The sequence below is a fragment of the Scyliorhinus canicula genome, chromosome 17 (genome assembly GCF_902713615.1).
Source record: "Scyliorhinus canicula chromosome 17, sScyCan1.1, whole genome shotgun sequence".
Classification (NCBI taxonomy): domain Eukaryota; kingdom Metazoa; phylum Chordata; class Chondrichthyes; order Carcharhiniformes; family Scyliorhinidae; genus Scyliorhinus; species Scyliorhinus canicula.
In genome coordinates this window covers 125,893,377-125,921,337 of record NC_052162.1, presented here as the reverse complement: position 1 = coordinate 125,921,337, position 27,961 = coordinate 125,893,377, and the positions used below count along the sequence as shown (strand labels likewise).

The 27,961-nt window shown below is 44.6% G+C and overlaps 1 protein-coding gene and 1 pseudogene across 4 annotated transcripts; one reads left to right on the top strand and one right to left on the bottom strand.

Annotated features, from left to right (window-relative positions):
- Positions 1-279: 279 nt before the first annotated feature.
- LOC119951192 overlaps positions 280-27,961 on the bottom strand; it is a 115,643-nt pseudogene continuing 87,961 nt past the window's right edge.
- LOC119951200 (kinesin-related protein 3-like) lies at positions 12,163-23,136 on the top strand. Of its 4 annotated transcripts, XR_005457541.1 has the most exons (3): positions 12,163-13,102; positions 16,583-20,120; positions 23,082-23,136. XR_005457541.1 is itself a non-coding variant. In XM_038774227.1 (2 exons), the coding sequence occupies exon 2, from the start codon at positions 16,969-16,971 to the stop codon at positions 18,406-18,408; it is 1,440 nt and encodes a 479-aa protein (XP_038630155.1). In that variant the 5' UTR covers positions 12,163-13,102; positions 16,642-16,968; the 3' UTR covers positions 18,409-20,208. The 4 variants fall into 4 exon arrangements, 3 of the variants coding, with proteins under 3 accessions (XP_038630155.1, XP_038630152.1, XP_038630153.1); XM_038774227.1 differs by lacking the exon at positions 23,082-23,136 and having other exon boundaries at positions 16,642-20,208; XM_038774224.1 differs by lacking the exon at positions 23,082-23,136 and having other exon boundaries at positions 16,583-20,208.

Sequence of the window (27,961 nt, the reverse complement as noted above, 5' to 3'; positions counted from 1 at the left end):
TGGAGGGGAGGCCGTTAACACCACATCACAGTTAGAACAACCCTTTGAAATGCTAAATGGGGGCCAAGAATCGGCCGGAGATGCAATTATCAGGTTTGTTTCAAATAATTTCTGTACTTAATGTGATTATACGGACCATCCAGTATTCAATAAAACAAAAAATCTATGTTTTTAAAAAAAATAAATTTAGTGTACCCAATTTAAAGTTTCCAATTAAGGGACAATTTAACATGGCCAATCCACCTAGCCTGCATATCTTTGGGTTGTGGGGGCGAAACCCACGCAGACACGGAGAGAATGTGCAAACTCCACACGGACAGTGACCCAGAGCCGGGATCGAACCTGGGACCTCAGCGCCGTGAGGCAACAGGGCTAACCCACTGCGCCACCGTGCTGCCAAAACAAATCAATGTTAATATTAAGTTTTACATTTATCCAACTATCTGTACTCTGTAAAAACAATTAACATATCAATATGACATCGGACAGTACAACTGGTCATTGCAATGTACAATGGGGGAGAGAGAGACTCGTTGGGACCTGCAGCATTCAGGCCCGAGCCTCTGTATGTCCACACACATGTGAAACAAAGACTTTTCCTTGAAGTTCAACACAGTCTCCAGGACTCAACTTTAATTCCCTCCAACACCAACTGTCAGAATGAACAAAATGCCGTCCTGGATGTAACTGAAGCAGAAACAGTAACAGCAGAATCCACCCCATTATCACTTGTGAAGTTGTTCGTGACTGAGTAACTGCCAGGAAACACAGAATTCCTTCCCACACACAGAGCAGGTGAACGGCCTCTTCCAAGAGTGAACTCGCTGGTGTCTCTGCAGGTTGGGTGAGTATCTGAATCCTTTCCCACACTGAGAGCAGGTGAACGGCCTCTCCCCAGTGTGAACTCGCTGGTGTCTCTGCAGGTGGGATGAGCAACTGAATCCTTTCTCACACTGAGAGCAGGTGAACGGCCTCTCCCTAGTGTGAACTCGCTGGTGTGTCTGCAGGCTGGATGAGTAAATGAATCCTTTCCCACACTGAGAGCAGGTGAACGGCATCTCCCTAGTGTGAGCCCTCTGATGTTTCTTCAGGGTGGATAATTGAAAAAATCCCTTCCCACACTGAGAGCAGCTGAACGGACGCGGTTTCCCAGTGTGAACTTGTTGATGTCTCTGCAGGCTGGATAACTGAGTGAATCCCTTCCCACACTGAGAGCAGGTGAACGGCCTTTCCCCAGTGTGAACTCGTTGATGTCTCTGCCGGGTGGATAACCGAGTGAATCCCATCCCACACTGAGAGCAGGTGAACGGCCTTTCCCCAGTGTGAACTCGCTGGTGTGTCTGCAGGTTGGACAACTGAGTGAATCTCTTTTCACACTGAGAGCAGGTGAATGGCTTCTCCCCAGTGTGAACTCGTTGGTGTATCTGCAGGTTGGATAAATGACTGAATCCCTTCCCACAATGAGAGCAGGTGAACGGCCTTTCCCCAGTGTGAACTCGCTGGTGTGTCTGCAGGTGGGATAACCGAGTGAATCCCTTCCCACACTGAGAGCAGGTGAACAGCCTTTCCACAGTGTGAACTCGCTGGTGTGTCTGCAGGTGGGATAATTGACTGAATCCCTTCCCACACTGAGAGCAGGTGAACGGTTTCTCCCCAGTATGAACTCGCTGGTGTGTCCGCAGGTTGGAGGAATCACCGAATCCCTTCCCACACTGAGAGCAGGTGAACGGTTTCTCCCCAGTGTGAACTCGCTGGTGTGTCTTCAGGCCGGATAACTGAACGAATCCCTTCCCACACTGAGAGCAGGTGAACGGTTTCTCCCCAGTGTGAACTCGCTGGTGTGTCTTCAGGCCGGATAACTGAACGAATCCCTTCCCACACTGAGAGCAGGTGAACGGTTTCTCCCCAGTGTGAATTCGCTGGTGTGTTTTCAGGCCGGATAACTGAATGAATCCCTTCTCACACACAGAGCAGCTGAACGGCCTCTCCCCAGTGTGAATGCGTCGATGAAACTCCAGCTTAGATGGGGCACTGAATCTCTTCCCACAATCCCCACATTTCCACGGTTTCTCCATGTTTTGGTTCTCCTTGTGTCTCTCCAGGTTGGACAATCGAAACCTTACCGACACACAGAACACGTGTACAGTCCCTCCCCGCTGTGAATGGTGCAATGTTTTTTTCAGACAGTGTAACTGGTTGAAGCTCTTTCCACAGTCAGTGCTCTGGAACACTCTCACCTGCTTCTGTGTCCCAAGGAATCAAGTGATTCTGTCAGATCAAGACGTGACATTTGAGATTTCTGTCTGTAATTCCTCCTCTTCTAATATCCTGGAAAAACAATTGACAAAAGTCATCACTGTCAGTACAGGACAGGAATTCAAAACAGACAATTCTGCTTCCGATGGAACATTCTTCCCTCTCTCTTCCCAAAAGCTGTAAATCTCCATCCCACACACTCTCCCTCCGTTCTCACTCTGCTGTATCTAATATTCACCCTCCCAATTCTCCTGAAGGTGCGGATTCAGGCTGATTGACAGATCCCTGCTCACTGCTTCCTGTCCTGGACACAGTGACCATAACAAATAGGAGCTGCAGTCAGCCATTTGGCCCATTAAACTTGCTGAACCCTTTGTTGAGCTCAATTGCCGATCTCAACACTATTTTCCCACACTATCTCCCATATCCCTTGATATCTTTGTGGTGAATGTAACTCCGTAATTCACACTGTGCTGTATATACATGAGACCATGCATTTGTAAGCGCAGTTGCGTTGCCCGACCATTAGGGGGAGTAACGCTGGGAATGCTTAGGAGTTTGTACAGGGCTCCACCCTTGGCTCCGCCCATGACTCCTCCCCCTGGACTGCTGTATAAATACCAATGCTCAGAGCCAGTCATTCAGTTCATTGAGAGTTCAACGCGGAACAGGCTGGCTCTGTTATAAGTAATTAAAACCACTGTTCATATCTTAAAGCACATGTCTAGTGAATTGATGGTTCCATCAATTTAATCGACTTAAGAAACAGTCAGGATCAATCATGGAATCAGCCCTCAAGCCTGAGCGACTGGAACTCGACCCACAGGATGCAGAGGCAAAAGAATTTTTTTCTCATTGGCTGCGGTGTTTTAAAGCCTACCTGGCGGAAGCAAGCACAGCCGAAACAACAGAGGAGCAGAAACTGAGCCTACTGCACGCGAGGGTGAGCCACAGAATCTCTACTCAATTAAACTGCGCCGGTTCGTATACTGAGGCCCTAGCGCTACTCGACAAAATGTATGTAAGGCCTGTAAATGAGGTCTACGCGCGACACGTGTTTACTACTCGCCGCCAGCGGCCTATGGAACCGCTCGCAGAATTCCTGAGAGAGCTTAAAACTTTATCTAGTGACTGTAATTACCAGGCGGTTACTGCGGCAGAACATAGAGAACTTGCTGTACGCGATACCTTGTTGCAGGCCTTAGGTCAAATTACGTGCGCCAACGACTGCTGGAAAAGGGGGCCCTAAATCTTGAAGCGACTGTTGAACTTGCTACCACTATGGAGGTCTCCTTCCGCAGCCTCACCTCGTTCCCCGCGGACCCCGCGACCCCGTCATGGGCCCCCGACCAGCGACTCCCCCAGGCCTGTGCCACGCGGCCACCCAGCCACAATGCTGCTCCAGCCTGCCACTTTTGCGGCCAGGATCAGCACTCGCGTCAGCACTGCCCGGCCCGCAACGTGACCTGCAGCACCTGCGGGTGAAAAGGACACTATGCCAGAGTGTTTCTAGCGATGAAAGCCCCAGCCTCTAACCCTCCCACGGCTCAAAGCACTCGTTCCCTGAATTCACAGGCCCACAGGCCCCGAAATGCTGCAGCCTGTATGCCGACTCCGCCCCCGCCCGTCATGTGCGACTCATGAGGGCAGCCATCTTGGCAATCCTCCTCCATGCGGCCGGCCATGTGCGACTCATGGGGGCGGCCATCTTGGCAATCCTCCTCCCTGCGGCTGGCCATGTGCGACTCATGGGGGCGGCCATCTTGGGATCCATCCCCTTCAAACTCTGAAACTCACCTCGACGACTACGAACTCAGAGGGCAGTCATCACGGGGCCACTCCAGCACAGCTGATCGAGCCGCCGCCGACCCGCAACTCAGCGCAGTCACCCTGGACCAATCGCGCCCGAAGCATCTGCGAAACTCGATGGCGACGGTCCAAATTAACGGGTACAGCACGCCGTGCCTTTTCGACTCCGGGAGCACTGAGAGCTTCATACACCCAGATCTGGTAAGACGCTGTTCGCTCCCCGTTTTCCCCGCGCAGCAAACTATCTCCCTCGCTTCGGGCTCCCACTCTGTCCAGATCCAAGGGCACACCGCCGCGACGCTCACAATCCAAGGCGCTAGCTATGCCAAATTCCAGCTCTACGTCCTGCCCGAACTCTGCGCCCCACTCTTATTAGGCCTTGATTTCCAGTGTAATCTCAAGAGTCTCACCCTCAGTTTCGGCGGACCCCTGGCCCCACTCACTATCTGCAGCCTAGCCACGTTGCGAATCTCCCCCCTCCTCTCTTTGCCAACCTCACCCCGGACTGTAAACCCGTAGCCACTCGCAGCAGGCAGTACAGCCTGGAGGATAGGGTGTTCATCCGATCGGAGGTCCGAAGGCTTCTCAGTGAGGGGATCATAGAGGCCAGCAACAGCCCCTGGAGAGCTCAGGTGGTGGTCGTCAAGACCGGAGAAAAATTCCGTATGGTTGTCGACTATAGTCAGACCATAAATAGATTTACGCTCCTTGACGCGTATCCCCTCCCCAGGATTGCAGACATGGTAAACCAGATCGCCCAACGACCTCTGCCACCCGGGGGTCACCCGGCTCTCCCACTCCATCAAAGCCCGAAATCTGCCTTTCTCCACTGAGGAGGTAAAAGCCGTCACCAGAGACTGCCCGATCTGTGCAAACCGCACTTCTATAGACCAGACAGGGCCCACCTGGTCAAGGCTTCTAGGCCCTTTGAACGCCTCGCGGTCGATTTCAAAGGGCCACTCCCCTCAACTAACAGGAACGTTTACTTCTTAAACGCCATAGATGAGTTCTCCCGCTTCCCATTTGCTATCCCGTGCCCCAATATGACCTCCCACACAGTCATTAGGGCCCTGCACAGTATCTTCACCCTATTTGGTTTCCCCAGCTACGTGCACAGCGACCGGGGTTCGTCCTTCATGAGCGACGAACTGCGTCAGTACCTGGTCGACAAGGGCATCGCCTCGAGCAGGACTACCAGCTACAACCACAGGGGGAACGGGCAGGTGGAGAGGGAGAATGCGACGGTCTGGAAGACCGTCCTACTGACCCTCCGGTCCAGGAATCTCCAAGTCTCCCATTGGCAGGAAGTCCTCCCAGATGCGCTCCACTCTATCAGGTCCCTCTTATGCACAGCGACCAATCAGACCCCTCACGAGCGGCTCTTTAGTTTTTCCAGGGGCACTACCACGGGGTTCTCTCTCACGGCATGGCTGAAGAAACCGGGCCCTGTACTCCTCAGGAAGCACGTCAGGGCGCACAAAACCGACCCCCTTGTAGAGAAGGTGCGCCTGCTTCACTCCAACCCCCAGTACACCTTTGTCGAGTTCCCTGACGGTGTCAGGACACCGTATCCCTCCGGGACCTTGCACCCGCCGGATCCAGCATCCCCTCTATCACTACAGATGCACCCCTCACCCTAGACCCCACCCAGCCGCCCCCTCGCGCTCCCGAGCCCACTAGTTCGCTCCACCTGTACCGCGCACCCGCACCAGCTAACCCCCAGCGCCCCCAGTCCAACCAGACGTGTATGCAGCTTGGACGAGATCTTCCCTGGAGTCCGCCATCGTACCCCAACCCACAACACCCGTCCAGCCACCGCAGGAGGCTGCAACCCCGGTGCTCCGCAGATCGCAGCGGACAGTTCGACCACCGGACAGACTCAATTTATGAACCACCACCCCCGCTGGACTTGATTATTTTGTAGGGGGTGAATGTGGTGAATGTAACTCCGTAATTCACACTGTATTGTATATACATGAGACCATGCATTTGTAAGTGCAGTTGCGTTGCCCGACCACTAGGGGGAGTAGCGCTGGGAATGTTTAGGAGTTTGTACAGGGCTCCACCCCCTGGACTGCTGTATAAATACCAATGCTCAGAGCCAGTCATTCAGTTCATCGAGAGTTCAACGCGGAACAGGCTGGATCTGTTGTAAGTAGATTAAAACCACTGTTCGTATCTTAAAGCACGTGTCTGGTGAATTGATGGTTCCATCAATCTTCACTATCTCGAAACCTATCAATCGCGAAATGGAAAATACTTGCTGACAGACGTCTGGAGTAGAGAATTCCAAAGCTTCACCGCATCCTCGAATGAAGAATTCACTCCTCATCTTCACTTTCACTTAATTTTCTGACCTGTTCCCCATGACACTCAACTCCCTCGTCAATCGGAAATCTGTCTAACTTCACGGCGCCGAGGTTTGATTCCGGCTCCGGCTCATGAATCTGCACATTCACCTCGTGTCTCCGTGGGTCCCATATCCACAACCCAAAGATGTGCTGCGTAGGTGGATCGGCCAAACTAAATTGACGTTTAATTGGATAAAAAATGAATTGGGTACTTTTAAGTTCAAAAATGTTTTGGTCAGGGTGGGCAAGAGTCAAAATCCAATCCAGTGACTATCCACATGTGCTTCGTGTAAGGTTCTGGTCAATGCCCACCCCTCCACTTTTCATCCCAGTCCAGGAGGTGGAGACTGGGCTCCGGATGAGTAATGGCGGCCGCAGCTCCCAATATCCCCCATGCTGGAGAATTCGCTCCATCTGCCATGTGGGCAGATGGACCGGAACTGCACATGTCCAAAGGGAAAAAAAAGACTGGGTACTTCAAATTAAAAAAAGAAATTTGTCTAACTCATCCTTGAATATATTCAATGACCTCCAGACTCCACTGGCCCCTGAGGAAGAGAAATCCCGAGATTAACAACCCTCTGAGGTAACAGATTACTGAAAATATATGACGTAGTTATAGTACAATATTACAATACGAGAAATAAAAATTATATGTACTGTACAGAACCATAAATAATATATCTAAACTGTACCATATAACAACTCTCGACCTATCTCTGGCCGATATTAATTTATTGACCCTTAAATGTTCACTGATGCTCACTGAATCAAAAGGAGGGACTGTGGTAACATAGCCGGCCTAGTTTTAAGCTCCATTAAAATTGGATATCCGAAATTAAAGAAATGGACACTTTAAGTTAAACGAGTCAGCACCAGCAAATGGCCTGCTGGGAATTCGAACTTGGTCAAGTTCGAATATACAGACTCCGACATGTCTGGAACTGCCCTACCAACTCGCCATCAACAGATCATTGCACTCTATTCATTGCACAAGCCCATTGTCAGTGTCCCAGATCGAGCCAGACTCTTGTGCACCCAGGAAAACAGGTTATGTGCCAGCAGACACCACAGAGGTGGACACCTGGGGGCGGGGCCCAGTGTCCTGTCAAGCAGACATCAAGAAACCCATTGGCTGTTGTGACCCTCTCCCGAGAGCTCATTGGCCAGAAGCCAGAGTAGTTTCTGGAAAAGGCGGGGAGGAAGGAGGATGAAAATAGATGTCCAAAGCACACCAGCAGCGAAAACCTGATGTGGGAGATGACCCTGACCAACCCCAGACTGACCAGAGAAGGAAGGAGGGAGGAAGCTGCCATTGAGACTAACTTAGTGATGATGGACCAGAGAGGCTGGAGGATTGGATCTACAGTTCAATCCAGCCACCTTTGGGGGTAGTATAGCCGAATCCTGGATATTTCTTGTATACAAACTTGGGTTAATTTACGGATTAACTTTGTTCAATAAAGATTGTATTTTGTCCATTTTTCTCCTGGCTATTAAAAGACACCTGGGTAGAACTTTGATTAAAATACTGGTTGACATATCTGTGATTTTCCAGATACAATAGGATGCCCTATTGTTATTGCTCTTCCTCTCTTTCCCCTCTCCTGTACAGACAGGCTGCTTGTGGTGCCAGAAACTTGCCTCTGTTCATACTCCCCGGAGGAACCAGCCTTATCAGCCTCCAAAATGGAATACCGATTAGCGAGCGGGACCCCAGGAGACTCCTGAAATACCCGCCTCTTTCTCTTGGACTGCCTGGCGGTCACCCATTCCCTTCCTTCCTCAAGTTCCTTCAGCTGCGGTGTGACCACCTCTCTGAACATGCCTCACGATGCTCTCAGACTCGTGGATGCTCCACAGCCGCCGTTCCAGCTCTGATACCCGAGCTTCCAAGAGCTGCAGCTGGACACACTTCCTGCACACAATGCTGGTCCCGGGAACTGGAAATGCACCTGGATTCCCACATGGAGCAAGAGGACCAAACCATGGCTTTGTGCTCTCCTGCCATGAGTAAACCCTTTAAATTTAAAAATTTAAAAGAATACTATATATTTAAACAATAAATCAACAAAGTCCCTCCCCTCATTATGTGGAGACAGTGATGTAGTGGTATTGTCGCTGTTTTAGTAATCCAGAGAGCCAGGGTGATGCTCTGGGGACCTGGGTTCGAAACCCACCAGGGCAGATGGTGGAATTTGAATTAAATAAAAATCTTTAGTTAAAAGTCCAATGATGACCATGAAGCCATTGTCAATTGTTGTAAAAACCCATCTGGTTCACTCATGTCCTTTAGGGAAGGAAATCTGTCATTCTTAACTGGTCTGGCGATCATGTGACGCCAGCCCCACAGTAATGCGGTTGTCTCTTACATGTCCTCAGGGATGGGCAATAAATGCTGGCCAAGCCAGCGACGCCCACATCCATGAAAAAATAAAGTAAATACAAAACAATGACTTACAATTTAATATAGGATGAAAAATACCCACCAGGACTGGTGAATTTCCAGCTTCAGTAGGGGATATGAATCCTTTCCCACATTCCCCATATTTCCATTGTTTCTCCTTGCAGGTGTCTTTCTGCCTCTCAACATTCAATTCATTTGTTGAAGCCTTGTCCACACACAACTCGTGTTTGGTCTTTCCCTGCACCAATTCTTTATGTTTTCTTCAAGCTATATAACTGATTAAAGCTCTTTCCCCATTCTGTGCACTGGAACACGATTACTCAGATGTGTGTGTATCTCAGTACTCTTCCAGTCAAATTGATTCATAACATTTTCTGCAGCAGACAGAATAGACAAATGGTTATCCAACGATGAAAGGCTAATGAATAGAGCAGATCTGCAGCTGATGTTTGGTGTGAGGTTTCTGTCTGCAAATCCTCTCCTTCTGATATCCTGTAAAAGGAGTTTTAAAAATGTATCACTGTCAGTCCAGGATAGAAATTCAGAACAGACAATTGTAGTTTCTCTGAAACATTCTTTCCTCTCTCATTCCCCAAAAGGTGTAAATTTCCATCCCACACACTCTCCCTCCATTCTCACTCTGCTGTATCTAATATTCACTCTCCCAATTCTCCTGAAGGTGCTGATTCAGGCTGATTGACAGATGCCTGTTCACTGCCGATATTAATTTATTGTCTCCTTAAACGTCAGCCACCTGCTGGGTAAACCAGAACCTTTCATTGTGTGAGAGCCTGAATCAGCCAATAGGAATCATTTTGCTCGGCGGTGACGTCTCTGCATTGCAGTGCGCAGGCTCGGCGCGGGCTCCCCGCCGGGGCCCCACTCATTGTTGTCCCTTCTCGAGACAACGTTTCCAAGCAACCGGCTGACGTCTCCGGCCAGAGCGAGAAGCCGCTCGCCGGCCTCCCCTCCCCCACCCGGCCAGCGACTACGCATGTCCAAAGGAGAGGGGGAACTGAGCATGTGCGAGGGAGTGCCCACCACCTGACCGTCCCTGCATTGGCGTTGACCAATGGGAAGAGTTGGACGCCCAGAAGGACTCTAGTCCTGTAGCCAATGGGAGTGATTGAAGATTGAGCTTCACACAGACTGAAACCTTCTCCTGTCTCTAACATCTGTGAGTAAAACACTTTCTTTTCTGCCCCTTTCCATTTATTTTCTCATTCTCACCTTCAATTGGTCACTTGCTACAACTGATGGGAAAGGAAGTGAATCCAGGGAGGGTGCAGACTCTGGAAAGATTGGCCCAGGTCTCTCTCTCTCTTGAAGACATTGACATCCTTTGCTCCCTCAGCTTGACACATTTATTTGTCTGGCTAAAAGGATGGGCTCTTTCCTAATGTTCACAATTAAAGTTCTGATTTCCCCAACATGGCTGACATTTAAAGTGACAATAAATTAATATCAGACAGAGATAATCATAATAATAATCTTTATTATTGTCACAAGTAGGCTTACATTATCACTGCAATGAAGTTACTGTGAAAAGCCCCTAGTCGCCACAGTCCGGTGCCTGTTCGGGTACACTTAGGGTGAATTCAGAATGTCCAATTCACCTAACAAACACGTCTTTCGGGACTGGTGAGAGGAAACTGGAGCACCCGGAGGAAACCCACAGACACGGGGAGAACGTGCAGACTCCACACAGACAGTGACCCAAGCTGGGAATCGAACCTGGGACCCTGGCGCTGTGAAGCAACAGTGCCAAACACTGTGCTACTGTGCCACCCCGTATGATATGTCTAGTGTTATTATATGGTATACATTCGATAGATTATTCAGAGTTCTGTAATAAAGCACATTTGTTATTATTTCTAGCTGTTTAATATAGTATAATAACTCTGTTATATATTTCCAATGATCTCTTCCATCAGATGGTTGTTAGTCTCTGGATTTCTCTTCCACAGGGATCACTATAAGGCGAGGGTCATTGAATATGTTTATGGATTAGTTGGATAGATTTCTGATTGAAGAAGGTTATGGGGAACAGGTGAGAAAATGGAAACAAAGCTGAGATGAGGAGGGATTTCTTCACTCGAGGATGTTGTGAAGCTTTGGAATTCTATACCCCAGAGGACTGTGGAGCCTCAGTCATCAAGTCTTTCCAAGACAAAGATACGTAGGTTTCTAGATATTGAAGATATCAAAGGATGTGGGGGATAGTGTGGGAAAATGGTGCTGAGGTAGATCGGCCAATGATCTCATTGAATGGTTGAGCAGGCTTGATGGGCCGAATGGCCGACTGCAACTCCGATTTGTTATGGTTTCCATACCATAAGAAGAATGTTCCATTGTAAGTAGAATTGTCTGTTCTGAATTTCGATCTTATGCTGACTGCAATGTCTTTTCCAAACTGTTTTACAGGATATTAGAAGAGGAGGAATTACAGACAGAAATCTCAAACATCATGTCTCGGTCTCACAGACTCACTCAATTCATCGGGTCCTAAATGTCATTGTCTTTGAATCTAGAGGGAGAATGGTTTACCGATCTGTTGACTTCACAAGATTTTAAACATCAGTGTGAGTGGAAAAGCACCGAGACACACACACACCCGAGTGAGAGTGTTCCAGAGCACTGACTGTGGAAAGAGCTTTAACCAGTTACACAGCTTGAATAAACATCACACCATTCACAGCGGGGAGAGACTGTACACGTGTTCTGTGTATGGACGAGGCTTCAACTGATCAGCAAACCTGGAGAGACACAAGGAGTAACAAAACATGGAGAAACCTTGGAAATGTGGGGACTGTGGGAAGGGATACAGAGTCCCATCTGCACTGGAAACTCATCGACGCATTCATACTGGGGAGAGACCATTCACCTGCTCTGTGTGTGGGAACGGATTCACTCGTTTAGTCTGCAGTCACACCAGCGAGTTCACACAGGGGAAACACTATTCACCTGTTCTCAGTGTGGGAAAGGATTCAGTGATTCATCCAACCTCCAGAGACATCAGCGAGTTCACACTGGGGTGAAGCCGTTCACCTGCCCTCAGTGTGGGGTGGGATTTATTCAGTCATCCAACCTACAGATACACCAACGGGTTCACACTGGGGAGAGACCGTTCACTTGCACTCAGTGTTGGAAGAGATTCACGCGGTTATCCAGCCTGCAGTCACACCAGCGAATTCACACAGGGGAGAGGCCATTCACCTGCCCTCAGTGTGGGAAGAGATTCAGTGATTCTTCCACCCTGCAGACACACCAGCGGGTTCACACCAGCGAGAGGCCATTTACCTGCCCTCAGTGTGGGAAGAGATTCAGTGATTCATCCACCCTGCAGAGACACCAGCGAGTTCACACTGGGGAGAGGCCGGTCACCTGCTCTCAGTGTGGGAAGGGATTCACTCAATTATCCAACCTGCAGAGACATCAGCGAGTTCGCACAGGGGAGAGGCCGCTCAGCCCTGCCTTCATTTTACACAACGATCCTATGTTCTATAGTGTAGGTCAGATAGGCTTCAGATGGTTTCACAGGTCGGCGCAACGTCGAGGGCCGAAGGGCCCGTACTGCGCTGTAGTGTTCTATGTTCTATGTAACCCACCAATGCCCAAATAAACGGTTCTTAAAACACTGGTCTGGGTATTAAAGGCACGGGTTTAATCCTGTGTTGTGGTTTACCTATCACCTGACAGGTGTGACCAATTCGAGAGAATCGCACTACATTCTTTGCCGTCCTGGCCAGGAAGAATACCTGTTGACTGATACCTGGGTTTTCCGAATTTCCACAAGTCCTGCCGTTGGTATCTCGCGCTACCTGCAGTATTTCCCACAATATTTGGGATATCTGATGAACAAAAATCCACTCCTCAACCACAGATATATGAGGCTGTCTCCACTTCCTCCTCAGAACTCCGTTCTCAATGTGTAAACACTTTGGAACCATTTCAGCCTCAACTTCCATGAGACCTAACTGTGCGAATCTACATAACTCTGGGTCAGCCTCCTGGGCGTCAGTTAATGAAGTCCTATCAAATACTTCCTCACAATTATCCTCATTCTCAAGGATAGTTTTGGCTGCTCTATCATCTGATTGTGGCGTGACTTTAATCTCTGGCGATGAACTTTGTTTAGCCATTGCCCTGGTCACCACACATGATGGAAAAATATCTGGAAACTGTTCCTGGAACTGTTTTGTCTCCTTTTCTTCCCTCAGACTCTCTGCAATCATGGGTGAAGCTGCAACCTTCACAACTGCCAAATCATTCCCCCAAAGTAAGTCTACTCTGTCTACAGGCAACTTCTTAACCACTCTAACAACCAGAAGTCCTGACAATAAATCACACTCCAATTGTACTTTATACAATGGAACTGGGATATAATCTCCACTTATCCCATTCACCAATACCTTGGGCAGGATTCTCCGTCCCGCCTCACCAGAAATCTGTTGCAGGGGGCCCCCGGGATTCTTCATCTCGCCAACCGGCCAATGGGGTTTCCCATTGTGGGCAGCCCCACGCCATCGGGAATTCCCCGGGCTGCCGGTGAAACGGATAATCCCGACAGCGGAGAATCCAATCCCTTAGCTTTCATTGAACTCTCCAGAGGAAAAAACAAATCCCTCTCCAGCGAGAGAGTTTGTGTGGGACCTGTGTCCCTTGAAATAATGTTGGGTTTGGCTCCATCATTTGATGAAAATGGGGTGATCTTCCTCTCAGATCAAAGCCCTGCATATCTCTCATCGACCTCATTCACCACACCTGCTTCCACAGCAGAGTTTACCTCAGGTCTCCTAATTCCACTTAGAGCTACTGTCCGCTCTGTGCTATTCTCCACTTTTGATCCCTTTTCAGAATCCCCCTTATGAATCTCAACAAGTCCCATGGGCTTTCCTCACAACGTCCAACAGGCTGTACGAATGCTTCCCACTTTATTGGAACGGTAACACTGAGACCTTTGAGTCTCACCTCCACGCTCAGCACCTTCCTTCCTAGTCTGAGGAGACGACCTCCGAGCATTCCCAGCTATCTATTCCTTACCTTGGCTACCTCTCTTCCTTTCACTCTCCCACTTCCTATCCTTAACCAAATTATGGGGGTGACGGAACAAAGATTTACATTTATGGATCAGCTCATAATGGTCAGCCATTATTGCTGCTTGTCTAGCGGTCATCCCCCTTTGGTCTTCAACGTAGATTCTTATCACAGAAGGTATTGAATTCTTAAATTCTTCTGGGAGAATAATTTTACTGAGAGCACCATAGCTGGTTTCAACGCCCAATGCTCATACCCACTGATTAAAATTGTCCTGTTTAACCTTTTCAAATTCAGTTTCAATCTGTCCTTGTTGTTTCTTTAAATTCCAAAGGTTTTGCCTCAATGCCTCCAAAACTAATTGAAATACACCCAGAATAGTCTTTACCTTGTTGTAACTGTGAGACAGCCTCTCTGACAGGGAAGTATAAACTTCCTGCACTTCCCCATCAGTTTACTTTGCATGAGGAATGCTCTCTCTTCCTTCGTCAACTCTATTTGAATTGCTATTTTCTCAAATGCCATGAAGAATGTTTCTACATCTTTCCCCTCAAATCTTGGTAGGGCCTGTATAAATTTAAAAAGATCCCCACTGGGATTTGGACTGGGAAGGGTTACTCCTCCTTTTTAACTTTCCTCACTTCTGCCTTTAAGTCCAACCTTAATTCTCTCTCTCCCTCTCTTTTTTCTCCCTCCATCTCTTCCCCTCTCTCTGTTTTCTTCCCTTTCCCACATCTTCATGTTTTTAATTCCCTCTCATGCCCAAACTGCAACCACATCCTCTCCAGACCGGTGTCCCCACCAGAATGTGCTACACGACCTGGACTACTTGCTCATGAGCTCTCCTGTGTTAATTTTTTTTTAAATTAGAATTTTTTCCAATTCAGGGGCAATTTATCATGGCCAATCCACCTAGCCTGCACATCTTTGGGTTGTGGGGGCGAAACCCACACAAACACGGGGAGAATGTGCAAACACCACACAGACAGTGACCCAGGGCTGGGATCAAACCTGGAACCACAGTGCCATGAGGCAGCAGGGCTAACCGACTGCACCACCATGCTGCCCACTGTCCTGTGTTTATAACAGACCCAGGCACTCAACTAATACATAATATATATGTCCCTTCCTAGATTTAACCGACACCTCTACTTTTAATTGACTTGCCAATTCAATCACAATACTCAACCAAGGCAGTGGATCAGTCCTTTCACTCTGGATCACCAGCTCTCGACTTCTGGGTGACTTTGGCGATGTCTCTTGTCCTGTTGACTGAAGTCTGTCCTCTTACTTCATGTTGTGTTGCATGTCGAGCTCCAGAGAATTGTAGCTCATTAACCCTTTCCAGCAATTACCTCTACACATGGTCTGATGGTAGTGAACCAGTGTTCTGATTGGCCCAAGCAGCCCATGATCAGTTCCTGATTGGTTAAATGGGGCATGATCAATGTCTGATTGGACTCTGAAGGATATCGGTCACCTTGCTTATGTGTGATGTCACTTTCTCATTGTGGTGTCACTTCCTCATGATTAATATTCGTCAGGCTCATCGTCCCAACTGATACCATAGAACCACTGAATCCCTACAGTGCAGAAAGAGGCCATTCAGCCCATCAAGTCTGCACCGGCCCTCTGAAAGAGCACACTACCTAGACCCATTCCCTACCCTAACCTGCACATCTTTGGACTGTTGGAGGAAACTGGAGCGCCCAGAAGAAACCCACACAGACACAGGGACAACGTGCAAACTCCACACAGACAATGACACATAGCCAGAATTGAACCCGGGTCCCTGACGCTGTGAAGAGGCTGTGCTAACCATTGTAGAAGTCAGGTATTTTAAATACACTTTATATAGGTAAGAAGACTGTTTAAGACAGAAATATTAAATCCTAGTTTTAAAATGAAAGAAATATACAACTTCCAAACTCAGACATGTGTTTGGGAAAAACAGAACCACTGATAAAAACATCACATTCTTTCAAGGGCAGCAGCGAAATCCCATGGGTTTTAAGGTGGTATAATTAAAGGCTCCATTGTTCTGATTTCTGGCCACTTGTGATAACAGCCTGAACCACATTCCATAACGTATGCAAGCTGAAACATTTTAGACTGTGTCAAAATACAGTTTCATTTATATTTTCGGAATAATAGCATGATGAGATGACTAACGTCTCAATTGTTGCAGATAAGCAACAATTGGAAGTGGCGTTGCATTGGGAGGATGGATGGCTTGTTATCAAATCAAATGTGTTTTGAATATAGCTTAAACCAATTAGGATTATATTGGGGTGTGATCGGATCGCTTAAGACAGATATGAAAGAGTATATCCATGGATGATTTGGCCACCATTTTAGACAAGAAGACAGAAAGACAAGAAGACAAGAAGAAAGAAAGACAGAAAGAGACAGAGAGAAAGAGACAGGAAAGAGACAAAGAGAACAAGACAGAAAGAGAGAGAGAGAGAGAAAGTAAAGGAAGAGAATTAGAAAAGAGTTCTGTATTCCTATTTCATTTTCATACTTTGACTTCAGCCTTTGACTTTTAAAGTTGTGTTCAGGCTATTGTCTCAGAAGATAATTCCTGTGATTCTTTGAAGAAAATCAAATTGTCTACAAACTACCTTTTAAATCATTTTCAAGTTGTAACCAATGAACTTCAATAAAACAATTCTTATTTGCACCTGACAAGTTTTTAACTTGAATTTCTACTGAGTTTCAGCAATGTCTCAACAACAACCGGCAACCGTAAATTAAATAAAACTGGATTCAAATCCTAAGATTCAACACTTGGCGTAGTCGGGCAGGAGGGGAGGAGTTCTGATTCGACCTTCGGAGAGGTTCGGAAAGCTTCGTGAGAAATCGGAGGAGGATCAGGCGACGACGAAAGCTTCGGGAATAATCGGAAGAGATCGGAAGACAGTCGGAATCCACGGCTAGACTGGGGTAAGAAATATCTTTTTCACCCATTAAAAGTCTTAAAGCCGCATCAATCAGTGCTTCGACCCCTGAAAAGGACATTTTTATAGACTGTGTTAAATCAATCAGCTGCTGGTTGTTGAGACTAACGCAGCCTACACACAAAAAGTTAAGTGAAAGGTTGAATTTATGGCTGATCCAGTTGAAAGTATAGATTTAGACCCTTTAGAAGGCAGAAATTTACTCCCTACGACGGTAAAAGGAGGAACTGGGATACCAGATGTTTCCGTTGAAGATATGTTGGGGGATTTTGGGTCTTTCTTTCGTAAACAATTTGACCTATGTGAAACCTCAAGAAAAATTGAATCAAAGTATAATATCCGCAGAGGACAGTGGTCCTTTGATAATATCAAGAGAGCATGGGGAAAAAGCACACGATTGCACAGTGCAGAACGTGTTAAATGGTCCCTGGCAATTATGGGACAATTACGCAGACAGCAAGAGATAATTACTAAAAATAAAACTGATCATGAATATAGGACCACTAAAGACCAACTAATTGCAGTTGTTGAAGAATTGCAAGATGCAAAAGCAAAACTTGAATCTGACGATGAAACTAGAACTGATTTGGAAAACAAAATCTCTGAACTCCAGCAGTTGCCTGTTCAAATAGCAGAAGTACAAAATCAAATTTTTGAGGTGGAATTAAAAAACCAAAAGCTGCAATCAAAAACTGAGCAAATTGAATTTGAAAAGTACAAGTTAATTGAAGAAAAATGTGTTTTAGAAAAAGAATTGCGAGATGCAGAATTCAGTTTTGAACAGGATGATGCCAAATTCCAACAGTTATCTGTTCAATTAGCAGAATTCCAAAATCAAATTTTTGAGGTGGAATTAAAAAACCAAAAGCTGCAAGCAAAAACTGAGCAAATTGAACTTGAAAAGTACAAGTTAATTGAAAAAAACTGTGTTTTAGAAAGAGAATTGCGAGATGTAAAATCCAAATTTGAACAGGACGATGAACTTAGAACAGAATTGCAAAACAAAACTTCTAAACTCCAGCAGTTATCTGTTCAAATAGAGTTCCAAGATCAAATTTTTGACGTAGAGTCAAGATACAAACAGTTGCAATCAAAAACTGATCAAACTGAACTTGAAAATTCCAAGTTAATTGAAGAAAAATGTGTTTTAGAAAAAGAATTGCAAGATACAAAAGCAAAACTTGAACATTATGATGAAATTGGAACAGAATTGCAAAACAAAACTTCTAAACTCCAGCAGTTATCTTCTCAAATAGCAGAATTACAAAATCAAATTTTTACAGTGGAGTCAAAATATCAAAAGTTGCAATCAAAAACTGAGAGAATTGAACTTGAAAAGTACAAGGTAATGGAACAAAAATGTGTTTTAGAAAGAGAACTGCAAGATGCAGAATCTAAACTTGAACATGATGATGAAATTGGAACAGAATTGCAAAACAAAACCTCTAAACTCCAGAAGTTATCTATTCAAACAGCAGAATTACAAGATCAAATTTTTGAAGTTGAGTCAAGATATCAAAGGTTGCAATCAAAAACTGAGCGAATTGAATATGATAATTGCAAGTTAATCGAAGAAAGATATGTTTAAAAAAAAGATTTGAACAATGCCACTGAAAGCGGCAAGGTCCTAAAAGACTGGATTCAAACAGCAGCTGAAGTAACACAAACTCAACAAGCAGCCCACCTAGTGGCACAATTGGCAAATGCACAGCCGAAATCAAGTGTCATGAATAAATTAATTCCTCTGCCAAATGAATCAGACGAAGATAGTGTTCCTACAAAGCGTAATACTAAATTAATTCAACTAGCCCCTTTAAAACGCAAACGGGTTAGAGTTGGAAGCAAAAAAATAGAGGAAGAAGGTGAAACTATCTCTAGAAACATATTTGATCATCAATGGACTCAGGAACCAGCAGAGCCTGCACAAATTGACGAATGGTCCAAAAATCTCCCACATCCTAAAAAGGGTGGTATGTCCACATGGAATGGAATTAACAGATTAAAATCCATTTACAGTCTCCACCCATTTGATGGAGTACAAGTTCTAACTATCATGCTCGGTACTCGCGTAATTTCAACCCTTAGAACTGAGGTGGAATTTGCCCTTGGAGACGATTTGCAGAATTTAGACGCTGGTTGGCTAGCAATCAGGGATTGGCTATTAACATATCGCCCCCCGAGGACCGATTGGTCTAAGATCACATCTTGCATTCAAAAAAGTAATGAAGATATTCAGGATTTTGAGGACAGATTTTTACAGACTTGGATGGAATATTCGGGAATGACACTTACAGACGAAACTGACACATGGGATGCAAGCAATTTAAATCCATTAAAAACGGCTTTTGTAGCCGGTGTTAAACCTGAAGTTTCTGATGCCTTGAATTTGGTTTTACCAGCTTGGGCCAAAACTGGCACATACCGAGACATAGTTGACCGGTGTATTCAGATAGATCGCGGTTTACGCAATCGGACAAGCTCATCAGCAGTGACTAAAGCACCACCACAAGATTCAGGGCAAACATGTACCCTGGCTCCATTAAAATCACGTAAGGAAAATATACCACAATGTCTTTACTGCGGTAAAGTAGGACACTGGATGGCAAAATGCTATCTTAAACCACGGATGGATTCGAGAGATGATAATGAGGTAGACAATTTTCACTACAATACATTTCCACCTCGTGGTCAACCACGTAATGCGCACAAACAAGATGCACCTAGGGTAACGTTCCAACAAGACAGACCCAGACTTACGTACCGGGATTCTAAAACCTCCCAACCTTATCCATGTGGGGAGGAACCTTATCCACGTAGGGAAGAACCTTATCCACGTAGGGAGGAACCTTACCCACGTAGGGAGGAATCTTACCCATGTAGGGAGAAATCTTACCCACATGGGGACGAACCGTACCCACGTAGGATTCTACACGATGATAACAATGCTATGAATGAAATGTTAAACAGCTGTCCTCCAGCTCAAAGACGTTCTCTGTGTGATAATTCAAAAAACTACTAGACCCCACTCTTGATGATTCTCTCCATTTCTCTCTACATGCACTTTTGCAGCAGAAAAATGATGGATTATATATTTCATTAAGAGTGGAAGGTATTGATATCGATTTTCTATTTGATACTGGAGCTGAACTTACCTGTGTTACTGAACAGAATGCTGCTTTCTTTCCCCTGACTTCAGAGAAAATTGAAGCTTTGGCTGCAGGAGGAGACTCTGTCCCTCTTCGGAAGACTATACCACTGCTCTTAGAATTTGGACCACATCAACTGATAGCGTCAATATGGGTAGGTCCGGTAACACAAGCACTTCTAGGTATGGACATCTTATCACAACTAAATTCTTCACTCAATTTCAATAATGGGAAAATTACCTGGTCCATTAGACACATAAAAAAAGATGAAATACATCATCCAATTTGGGCAATTGACAAAAATGATTGTGGTCTTTTGAAAATGGAACCAGTTACTTTCATGGGATCAGCTCCACCTTGTACCAAACAAAACCCCATTAGCAAAACGTCAATTCAAGGTATTCTACCTATAATAAAACAACTTGAAGAAAGGGATATTTTAGTGCGTATTCACAGTTCATCAAACAGCCCTGTATGGCCTGTGAAAAAGGCTAATTGTACATGGCGCCTTACTATTGACTACAGAAAGGCAAATCAATTCATTGTCAGAAAAGCTCCTTTAGTGGCAGATCCGTCTACAATTTTTAACTCTTTAACTCCTGACCTTCAGTGGTTTTCAGTCATTGATATGGCAAATGGCTTCTGGTCAGTACCATTAGCTAAACAAGTACAACCATGGTTTGCTTTTACAGTTAATCAGCAACAGTACACATGGACTAGACTACCGCAAGGTTTTCACAATAGCCCAACTGTTTACCACATGGCTCTGCAGAATCACATCAGGGAACTGCCTGATCTGTCTTCAACCATTATTCAGTATGTAGATGATGTTCTGTTAGCCTCCATCAATAAAGATGACCATGAAAAGGACTTACGGGTGGTCTTGAACCACCTCAGTGCAAATGGTCACAAAGCTAGCTTTGCAAAAGCACAAATTACCCAGGAAGAAGTTGTTTACTTGGGACAGAAAATTTCCAAAGGCAAAAGGGAACTTACTCAGGACAGAACAGCTGCCATCAAAGCAGCTAAAGAACCCTCAACTGTACAGGAAGTCAGATCTTTCTTGGGACTCTGTAATTTTAACAGAAATTGGATTGATTCTTATACGCAGTTATGCCAGCCATTGAATGATCTTCTAAAAGGAAACAGAAAATCAAAAGATCGAGTTAAACTCAATTCTGAACAAAAACAATCATTTCTGAATTTGAAAAAGGTCCTGTGTTCAGCGCCAGCCTTAGGTATTCCAAACAACGGAAAACCTTTTACCATGTTTGTTCATGAAAGAGATGGTTACATGACTGCAGTACTAGCTCAAGAACATGGTGATCAGTTAAGACCAGTTGGGTACTATTCCCTTAAACTTGACAATGTGGCACTAGCATTTGGCAGTTGCTTACGAGCCATGGAAGCTACATGTCGAGCTGTAATGATTACATCTGGACTTGTTCTAGACCAAAAGTTAATCATTAAATGTCCACATTCAGTCCATTCTCTACTATCCATGAACAGAGTGTCACAAGTTACATCAGCTAGATGGACTAGATGGACAGCAGTTTTGGAAGCTCCCAACCTATATTTTCACAAAGCCAGTCCTGTAAACCCATCGTCCTTGCTCCCGCTTCCCGAGGAACAAGGGAAGGGAGAGAGAGAAGTGCATGACTGTGTGAAAATAATAGAGGAAATGGAAGAAGTACGCTTAGTAGAAGAAGAGCCACTACAGAACCCAGATTTAATCCTATTCACAGATGGTTCCTCTTTTATTGACAAGGGTATCAGGAAAGCTGGGTGGGCAGTCACAAGCCCATACGAAGTATTAGCTGAAGGAAGTTTGCCCCCAGCTACATCAGCTCAGCAGGCCGAATTAAAGGCACTTACAGAAGCATGTCATGTGGCAAGAGATAAAACTGCTAACATCTATACTGACTCCAGATATGGTTTTGGAGTAGCACATGATTTTGGCCAACTGTGGAGAAAAAGAGGATTTCTCACAACAGCAGGTACACCTATCCGAAATGGAAAGGAAGTACGAGATCTTCTAGAAGCTATGACCTTACCCAAAGAAGTATCAGTTCTAAAATGTAAAGCCCATACTCATGAGGACACTATGGAAGCAAGAGGAAATGCTCTTGCGGACCACGCAGCAAGGGAAGCTGCCTCCCTTTGTGCCTCTCATTGGCATCAGGAATCCAGTCACATTTACAAATTGGGAGTAACCACCTTATTACATGATTTACGTGAAATGCAGAATGATTGTACAAAGGAAGAAAAATGGAAATGGTTAGAATCAGGTATTCAACCGTATGATGATGAAATTTGGAGAGAAGTCGCACCGCAATCACTAATGCCCTTCTTAGCTCAACAAATTCATTCATGGGGACACATATCACCTCAACAAATGATGGATCGATTCCATAGAAGTTGGTGTGGTAAAGGATTCAAAAAACATGCACAATTGGTAGCAAACCGATGTGTAACCTGTCAAAAGAATAACTTGGGTCCTATAACATCAATGCCTCAATTAAGAGCTCCTGCTCCTGCAGGTCCATTCCAGGACTTACAAGTAGATTACATCACTCTTCCTAAATGTCAACAGTACAATGACGTGCTTGTAATAGTGGATAAATTCTCCAGATGGGTGGAAGCTGCTCCAACTAGAAGAGGGACAGCTGCCCATGCAGCCAAAGTGCTATGCCAAGACTTTATTCCCAGATGGGGAGTACCAGCTAGCATTGACTCAGACAATGGAACCCACTTTACAGGAGCTGTTTGTAGGGAAGTCTGTAAACTACTAAACATTAACTGGAATTTACACTGTCCTTATCATCCACAATCATCAGGACTAGTGGAACGTATGAATCGAACTTTGAAAGAAAGACTGTCTAAATACAGCCAGGAAGGCATGAATTGGGTCCAAGCTTTGCCAATAGTATTATGCAGCATTAGAGCAACACCAAATAGAACAACAGGCCTGAGCCCTTTTGAAATCATCACAGGCAGACCAATGTCTCTGCCAGGAACTATTGACTTGAGGAAAGCAGACTGTCATTTAATGAGTGATGCTTTGCTGTCTTACTGTCAAAATCTAACAAATGCTGTTAGCTTTGCTTCTCAACAGGTGTTAGCTGCGTGGGGTGATCCTCCGGAGGGTGGACACGACCTGGTGCCCGGTGAAGAAGTGTACATCAAAAAGCTGCAAAAGGAACCTTTGGGATCAAAGTGGGAAGGTCCTTTCGTAATCCTTCTCACCACCCAATCCGCTGTTAAGTTAAAAGGAAAGAAAAGTTGGATTCACGCATCGCACGTGAAGCGCGCGTACAAGTAAAATGTTTGCCGCAATTTTAATTTTCAGTTATTTGATTGACTTCGTGAATGTTGTATCAGAAATGAATAAGAACACATTCCTTTACACAGCTAAGATATATGCTGAAAACTTTAACATTTCTAATTGTTGGGTATGCATTGCAACCCCTACTAACTCAGGGGAGGGTATTCCCTTTCTAACTATTCCCTTTAATGCTTCAGAAACAGCAGAATGGTACATCTATCAAAGTGTCCCTCGCTCTGTGGTGACCCGTTCTGGAGCATATACATGTGACAATGGGAGGTACCAGGTTGACATCAAAAAATCTATTAACTTATGGAAATCTGCAGGCTATCCACTAAACACCTTTTCAGGATGGCACCAACTTCAATTTAACCCTGACAAAAAACCTCAACATCTTAACCTCCCAACTAATATTAAACAAAAAGGATCAATTTGCCTCATCAGTAAGGACCCTAAAGGGATACCAATGGGTAATAGTAATTGTACTAACTATGTAGATGTTAACACAGCTTTTAAATGTACTAACGACCGCTTAGAAAGAGTTATGCGGTCCTCAAGGATAACAGGCATACCTAACCACAGAAATAATAAAACATTCGAAGACCAATGGCTCTTAGAATATATTTACTCATATTCTGCTTATAATGGAACTTATTTTATTTGTGATGATAAAGCATATCCCTGGCTCCCAAGATCCTGGTCAGGATCTTGCTATTTAGGATACATGGTACCTGCCATTCGTCATGTGACTAATCTCCTGCATATTTCAGAAATGACTGTTCAAAGAAAAAAACGTTCCATCACCTTTAGAGATGCAATTTTTGCTAGAATCATTCCTTTCTATTGGCAAGTAAGGATGGAGAATGAGTTAAATAAAATAACAACCATCATACAAGATGTGGCAGAATACACTGCCACTGCCCTAGACAAAATCTCTGACGAAATGCGAACAATTCGAACCGTGGTATTGCAAAATCGAATGGCACTTGACTATGTGCTAGCCGAAAACGGTGGCACGTGCGCCCTGATTGGTGCAGAATGTTGCACTTTCATTCCTGATAACTCTGAAGAAGTTAAAGATTTGGTATTACATATCCAAAAAGAAATCAAAAAACTTGATCCATCCCAAGTTCTCTCTCTGGGATAGAATTTGCGGGTGGTTTGGACACACAGGAATGTCCATAATGAGAATAATCCTATTCTCCTGTGCAGCTGGATTCATCATTTATATGACATACCAATGTGCTACGTGCATCAAAGAACTATTCGCTAAGCGCAGGGGGCCAACTGTCAGAATGATTCACACTAACCCTACTGCACCCCCAATTTTTTTTTTTTTTTTAAATAATTTTTATTGAAGAAATTTTTCAAAATACAAACATTTTAACCCCCCCTACATTTACATTTAAAGTATAGCAAAACAAAGTCAAACCCCCCTACTTAACAAGAAAGTCCCCCCCACCCCCTACCCGCGCGTCCCCCCCACCCCCCCCCCCCCCCCCCCGCCGGCGAACCGGCAGTCAGACCAATTTATCATTCCTGGCAGTGTCCTCGGGCAGGCCTTGCCCGTGCCACCACCGCTCTACTGCACCCCCAATTGATGAATTTGAGGTGAAATACTTTTGTTGAAATGTTAACCGTAATATCAATCAATTATTTGTATAATCTATTAATACTGAATCTGTAGCATCAAATTTGACTAATTCATTAATTGTTATTTTGTAATAATGATTCTTTAAGAATTTTAATGATTATTGTTGAAATACTTGTTGCAATACTAAGTTTCCATTCTATTGTTTAAATCTGCAATGACAATATGAATGAATTATTCTTTGCGCTTTTACCTATCCTATCGCTTTAATGATATCTTTTATCTTATTCTGATATATCTCACTTGATCTTTCGATTTATCAAAGGGGCGACTGTAGAAGTCAGGTATTTTAAATACACTTAATATAGGTAAGAAGACTGTTTAAGACAGAAATATTAAATCCTAGTTTTAAAATGAAAGAAATATACAACTTCCAAACTCAGACATGTGTTTGGGAAAAACAGAACCACTGATAAAAACATCACATTCTTTCAAGGGCAGCAGCGAAATCCCATGGGTTTTAAGGTGGTATAATTAAAGGCTCCATTGTTCTGATTTCTGGCCACTTGTGATAACAGCCTGAACCACATTCCATAACGTATGCAAGCTGAAACATTTTAGACTGTGTCAAAATACAGTTTCATTTATATTTTCGGAATAATAGCATGATGAGATGACTAACGTCTCAATTGTTGCAGATAAGCAACAATTGGAAGTGGCGTTGCATTGGGAGGATGGATGGCTTGTTATTAAATCAAATGTGTTTTGAATATAGCTTAAACCAATTAGGATTATATTGGGGTGTGATCGGATCGCTTAAGACAGATATGAAAGAGTATATCCATGGATGATTTGGCCACCATTTTAGACAAGTAGACAGAAAGACAGAAAGACAAGAAGACAAGAAGAAAGAAAGACAGAAAGAGACAGAGAGAAAGAGACAGGAAAGAGACAAAGAGAACAAGACAGAAAGAGAGAGAGAGAGAAAGTAAAGGAAGAGAATTAGAAAAGAGTTCTGTATTCCTATTTCATTTTCATACTTTGACTTCAGCCTTTGACTTTTAAAGTTGTGTTCAGGCTATTGTCTCAGAAGATAATTCCTGTGATTCTTTGAAGAAAATCAAATTGTCTACAAACTACCTTTTAAATCATTTTCAAGTTGTAACCAATGAACTTCAATAAAACAATTCTTATTTGCACCTGACAAGTTTTTAACTTGAATTTCTACTGAGTTTCAGCAATGTCTCAACAACAACCGGCAACTGTAAATTAAACAAAACTGGATTCAAATCCTAAGATACAACAACCATTGTGCCACCATGCTGAGATGATACATCTTCAGGTGTCATGTGTAACTTCTTAGTGACTGCTGATGACTAAAGCAAGTTACTTAAATACAAATAACTGAAATTACACAAGATACACAAACCTAAACTAATACAGCAATTCCTACTGAACACAGAAAATAAATCCATAAAGCTGATTGGTGTGTGAAAATTTAAGGAACAAGACACACATTACAAAATACAATTTTCTATTCATAAATTACATGTTCCTAAGAAATAAAAGTCACAGAAATGACATAACCACAACACCATTACAGAAACTGAGAATAAAACCCACACCAATGGAGAAAATCTGTTGTAGAATTTGAAGGAAAGTGACTACTTTGCTGCTAGTTTAAAAGTGAACACAATTTAAGACACAGAATTTCTCCAGCATTGACCAGCATTGACAGAATTAAACTACAAGAAATCCTGCAATAAAATGTAACAGAGATTTTCATTCAGCATTAGTCCTGTGGTAAAACCATAAAATTAAACCTACTTTGGCCTAAGACAATATGGCACAAGAGACAAATGTATTTATTTTAGATCTACCTGTCGTGGTGGATAAAATATTATTTCTTGGGATGTGGGTATCGCTGGCTGGGCCAGAATTTGTTGCCCATTCATAATTGCCCTTAAACTTGCTCGGGACATTTCAGTGGGGGGCAGTTAAGAGTCAACCGCATGTGTGTGGGTCTGGAGTCACATGTGGGCCAGACTGGGTAAGGATGGGCAGATTTCCTTCCCTGAGGGACATCAGTGAACCAGATGGGTTCAAAATGGTTTCATGGTCATCATTAGGCTTTTAATTCCAAATTTTTATTGAATTCAAATTTCACCATCTGCCCTGACGGGATTTGAACCTGGGACCCCAGAGCATTACCCTGGGTCTCTGGATTACTAATCCAGCAACAATACCACGAGGTCACCGCCTCCCCCATACTATCCAGGACAAAATAAATGTCCTTCATTATCTCTTGTAGACCATTTCAGCAGCAACGTCCACTCCAAAGCTCAATGAGCATCAGCCCCACTGGAAGCAAAGTGGTGAGACCGACCAGAATGTACCTGTTGTGCAGAACCTTGGTTAGACCGCAGCTGGAGGACTGTGTACAGTTTTACTGCCCTGATCGGCAGAGTGGGAGCGCAACAAACATTCACCAGACTTGTTCCGGGGATGGCAGGGCTGCCCTTTGAGGAGAGATTGGGGAAACCTGACCTGTGTTCTCTAGAGTTTCAAATAATGAGAAGTGATCTCATTGAAACTTACAAAATCCATAAAGGAATAGACAGGGTTGGTGCAGGTGAGATGTTTCCCCTGGTTGGAGAGTCTGGAACCAGGGGACACAATGTCAAAATAAGGGAGAAGCCACTTAGGACGGGTCTCGGAGGAGACATTTCTTTACTCAGAGGGTTGTGAATCTTTGGAATTCTCTACCCCAGAGGGCTGTGGGAGCTCAGTCACTGAGTGTGTTTAAAGCAGCGACTGACAGATTTCTAAATCCCAATAACACAAGGGGCTGGTTTAGCACACTGGGCTAAATCGCTGGCTTTAAAAGCAGACCAAGTCAGGCCAGCAGCACGGTTCGATTCCCATAACAGCCTCCCGGAACAGGTGCCAGAATGTGGCGACTAGGGGCTTTTCACAGTAACTTCATTGAAGCCTACTTGTGACAATAAGTGATTTTCATTTCATTTCAAAAGGAGATGGGGATAGTGTGGGGAAAAAGGCAATGAAGTGAGTGATTGTA